The sequence below is a fragment of the Solea solea genome, chromosome 5 (genome assembly GCF_958295425.1).
Source record: "Solea solea chromosome 5, fSolSol10.1, whole genome shotgun sequence".
Lineage (NCBI taxonomy): Eukaryota > Metazoa > Chordata > Actinopteri > Pleuronectiformes > Soleidae > Solea > Solea solea.
The window spans coordinates 13,145,173-13,149,939 of NC_081138.1; the positions used below are offsets into that span (position 1 = coordinate 13,145,173).

Sequence of the window (4,767 nt, forward strand, 5' to 3'; positions counted from 1 at the left end):
TTTACAAAAACAATTTGATCCACACTTTATTGATGTTGTTGCTATGAGTCACAGACAAAACATCATGTGAAACAAAATAGTGCAGGTTTATATGACAGATTTCATATTAATCCATAACAAGGTTGCACTATAAGACTTTGGTGTGCATGTGGTCCTCATGTGAGTTTATTATTTCTTATATCACAACATTGATTCTGTGGGTGTACTATACACACAAAGTGGTTCTGAATATTTACAGTAACTGTGATTCCTCATGACATCATGTCCGACATCACAATATCCTTACAGACATGTAGTTTTTCTGTGATATAAATATGTACATCATAGAAATACTCCTTTTTTTTGTAAGGGAGGGACCGTTTGCCCCACATGCTCAGCTCTGCTGCATCATACAAAAATATGACAATAATAACAAAGTAACCGAGTGGCAGTTATTTTCTTTTTCTTCTGTTTCCATTCAGATCGGACGAGGCTCATAAGCACTTCAGCAGGAAAAAGTTGCAGAACGCTCCCCGGGGACAGTCGCACATCTTACCGATCCGTGCTCCCTTTCTCACGGCGCACTGCTCCCCGACATCACACTGAGACACAGAGAGAGAGGTTAGATTTATTCCATCCACCTATTGCTGCCACAGATATTAATGCATTCATCAATACATAGATACAATAAATGTTTACCGTTGGGACTTGTCCAAATTTCTTTTCCCACAAAGGCAGTCGCTTAGTCTGCAGTTTTTCAAGAACATCCTGTAGGGCTCCAAGCTGCAAACGCACGAAAACAGCCGTGTTTTTTTTCTTTCAATAATTCACATTATACAGATACAACATATTTATAAATACGTCTAATAATGCAGTAAGAGGAAATCGTTATATCGTTGGTTGTGCTCATGGAATACGTTTAAAAAAATATATTTTAAGCAACAATAATTCCTCAAAATGATTGTGTCCGTTTTTGTTGTTTAACAGGGCAGTTATCAACACTTACAAACGTACCTCAGCAAAGAAAATAACATGCAATTTCACAGACAGTAACAAACCCAGGTTGTATAAAATAAAATAAACAAATAAATATGTAGTAATATGCTAAATTAAATTAAATACCAACAAATCTAACATTACACAATTACACAAATGTATGACATTGAATGCATAAGCTGAAGAAATTCACTTTTTTGTGTTTGTGTTTTGAGTTGTGTGTGTGTGTGTTTTTTTTAGTTAAACTAAGAAAACTAACATGCAAAACCAAACCTAAACATTTGTTTGATAAAATAATAGTGAACATGTAAAATCTTACCAGTTGCTTCTCGCTGGTCAGGTTCGGACCTTTGGGGTAAAAGTCCCGCAGCGCTCTGGGGCTCAGCTCCTCCTCGGACTCGGTGTCCATCACTTCGACTCCAAAGGCGCTGGAGATCAGAAGCAGCGCGCAGAGGAGCGCACCGCTCAGCAGCCTGGAACTCTGCATGGTCCTGACGCGCGGCAGCATGTGGCAATATCTACTTGCGAAAGTGTGGCTCCTCCGCGCCAAACACCTTTTTATCTTACTCCTGCCATTTGCTTGCTCCACCTTATCCTTTGATTTCCCCCCCTCGCCCCTTCTTTGTCATGCGTAACAGCTGCTTTGGGTGAGTCATACCGTAAAAGTTGCTGGGCAAACTATGCCTCAAAAAACCAACAACGGCTGCAGTTACTGTTGAAGTAACGTATTACTCGTTACTTGGCATGTTGTGAAGTTATGATCTGTGTTTTGTTGAGCATGATACAGATAGCGGGTTGTGATTCATTTCGTGGATAAAACGAGACTGTTATCATTACAGCCTCATATAACTAATTATACTGTAACAGTAATACTGTTCTTCAGTGGAGTGCATTTCATTATTTGTATTCCGACATCAGTAAATGTCACTTGTCTATTAATACCCAGAGTGGTATTTGCAGCCTCTCCATCATCCACACAGTGACTCCATCAGTTCATCCTGTAAAAGGCTGAGAAAACCAAACAGCACTGAGGATATGCTGTCCTTGTTACTTTGTCTCTAATGTAAAAACATGTGATGTGAAAGTCAAGAGTTTATGTATGGAAGTTAGTCTGGAGTCTGGTGTCCAGTAACTCTAATCCTAGCTGATCAAGATCAAGTCATTGTTTGAAGTCACCTCAACAAACACTCATGAATATGGTCACATTTTAGTTTATTTGGGAAGAATAGGTAGAGAATCACTTATAATACAGAGTCATCTTATCAGACTGTGTAGCCTATGAACAGTTCTGATTGACCTGGAATTTATTAGTTGATTTCAATAAATATCATGAAATTTGAAGACACCTGTTACTGGTATTCAAGCCCTCTGTGTTTTCATATTCCACGTCACTGTGCACACCTCCTATCCAACTTTCCACTCTGCTGCTCCCTGTCAGCAGGCATCAGTAATACAGAAGAGATGCATACAAAATGTTCACTTGGACCAGTATTGGTGTTGATGCTATACAATTACAGTTAAAAGACATCTTTATTTGTTTGTCTTTGCACAACATAACTGGTAGCATCCCCATTTACCTGAAAATGAAAGTAAAAAGTATTTAATCAGAGAGCAGTGTTTGTGAAGCAGGAGCAAAAACTGCAGCGCAAACTACATTTTTAAAACGTTTTTTTAATCACTTTAATTCTTTGTTTTACTCCCCAACATGTTCTGCACAGCCACAGTTTGGTATCATTATATAAACAAAGCAAGGCCGGAGGGTTACACATAATCTGGACAGACAAAGTAGCTGTGCTGTTGTGTCTCGTGTATTGTCCTCAATCCTGTGCTTGACTTATCCTGCCTCGCCACATTGATCGCCCTGTTTCTGAGCCGCCTGTTCTGGGTCCATTCAGCAGAGACAGAGATGGAGGAGCAGAGCAGGACGCTTTGATTGTGCTTGAGGCTGCATGACTCACGTCTCTCTTCCCTACTTTTAATGACTAAGACGGCAATTTAGCATTTCATTCACAATAACCAGCCATTCTATTTCATTCAGAGCCAACACTTCAAAGCAAAAGCTTCTTTTGGAGCCACTTTTCACTTTGCTCCTCTGGTTGTTTTGAGGGCATGAAGTGATTTCATGATTGATCAGTCATGAGATGATCATATCTACAGAGTTGGATGAATCAAATCTAAGGATGTCATATAATTACAAACGTTTATCACAAAAATAGGGTTCAAATGTTTCTCTATTTTGCTTAAAAACGGCATTCTTTGACAATTAAGCTTCCTGGTGGCAACAGAAAACAACGGAAACAGCATTGACTGAGTTTAATCACAGCCACGCAAATGGAAAAAAAGGAAGGTCAATTTTGCATCAGAAAAGAGAATAAAGATGATTTAAGTGACTTGAATGTGGTGTGGCTGTTGGTGCCAGATGGGCTGGTCTGACTATTTCAGAAATCACTCGGGTTTACAGAGAATGGCCTGGAAAATATCCAATGAGCAGCAGTTCTCTGGGTGGAAATGCTGTGTTGATGTCAGAGTTCAGAGGAGAATTGTCAAGCTGATTTGGCGCAACAGTAACTCAAATAGCCATTACAACCAAGTATACAGAAGACCGTATCTGAATGCACAGCATAGAAAACCTTAACGCTTGTGCATAAAACCACTCAGGGTGCCACTGCTGAATCTTTTATTAGGTGTCCTTTTTACCGACTTAAATTGCCACTGAGTGTATGTACATATTCTTCTGATAATCTGCTATAACTGATGCTATTTCCAGTGTTTTTTGACATTTATAAATGTTTGTGTCTGACACATCTATGCCATCAGTCACTCTAAATGTTGTTGGACAGTTTCTTGTTTCTCTGTGGCACTGTTGTGTTGTTATGGTGTGTATTGTATGTGTGTGCTGCTGTACTTGTAAGTAATTTCCCCTCTGGGATCAATAAAGTACTTACCCATTGAACCCACCTCATTCCTCCTGTGGCAAATGACTCGAATCACAGAGTGACTAACTCAGCCTGTAGAAGAACCTCATTGCACACTGCTAAAGATTCCTCAGTTCTATTCTAAGTAGAAAAACACAATTGTCAAATTGACAAATCTTTCCTGATATGCTGTTTTATTTATAATGGTGGTACAGCACTAGGTCTCTCACTGTGTTCAGTTGGGTTGATTTCTGGTGACTGTAGCACATGATTGACACTGTTAATACTCAGCAAACCCTTCAGTGATCTCTTCATGGGTCCTGAATAGAATCATCCGCATTATGTTTTTCCACTGTTGTGTTTTAACCCATGTCTGGTTTAGTAGATTTTCAGATCATGTAAACATTGCTGAACTGATTTGAATCAAATTAGGATTGCGACATATAGACCAAAGAAGAACCCACTAAAGATTTTGGTTTTGATTGTTCCCCTTTACCCTTTTTAAGGCTCTCTATCTGGTCAATATGTGTCATGACTACACCATGGGTTCCCGTCCTGTAACTTTATTAATGTTAGTAAGTGACACAAGTCTAATGTGTTTACAATCTTCAAGAATAATCTAATCAAGGTACATGTTTGTGTTTTAATTATTCCTCATGTTGAATACCAAGCTCTCATTTCCATCTCTTCTGCCTTTCTCACAGCATCCATCCCATTTATCCACCATCGTATAAAAACTGTTATTGCTGCCTCATACAGCAGAAAATTCCACATTTCTGGGACTTAAAAATAGCCTGGCTTGCTTTAGGCTTGACATTTCACCAGCACCTCCCAGGACAGAGGTCTGGAGTAAAAAAATGTTTCAACAGAAAGAAAA

At 39.2% G+C, this 4,767-nt stretch overlaps 1 protein-coding gene across 1 annotated transcript; it reads right to left on the reverse strand.

The window, feature by feature from the left end:
• On the reverse strand, window positions 1-1,525 carry cart3 (cocaine- and amphetamine-regulated transcript 3). Its single transcript, XM_058629759.1, has 3 exons — window positions 1,295-1,525; window positions 679-762; window positions 1-581 (listed from the first exon to the last, which is right to left on the reverse strand). The coding sequence occupies exons 1-3, from the start codon at window positions 1,481-1,483 to the stop codon at window positions 474-476; spliced, it is 381 nt and encodes a 126-aa protein (XP_058485742.1). The 5' UTR covers window positions 1,484-1,525; the 3' UTR covers window positions 1-473.
• Between the last annotated feature and the right edge of the window lie 3,242 nt (window positions 1,526-4,767).

Excerpts from the sequence above, each read along its gene's own strand:
- cart3 (XM_058629759.1), bottom strand. The coding sequence starts at position 1,483 with ATGCTGCCGCGCGTCAGGACCATGCAGAGTTCCAGGCTGCTGAGCGGT. Across the intron at positions 763-1,294 it reads TGACCAGCGAGAAGCAACTG|CTTGGAGCCCTACAGGATGT; the intron begins GTAAGATTTTAC and ends GTGCGTTTGCAG. Across the intron at positions 582-678 it reads AATTTGGACAAGTCCCAACG|TGTGATGTCGGGGAGCAGTG; the intron begins GTAAACATTTAT and ends TCTGTGTCTCAG.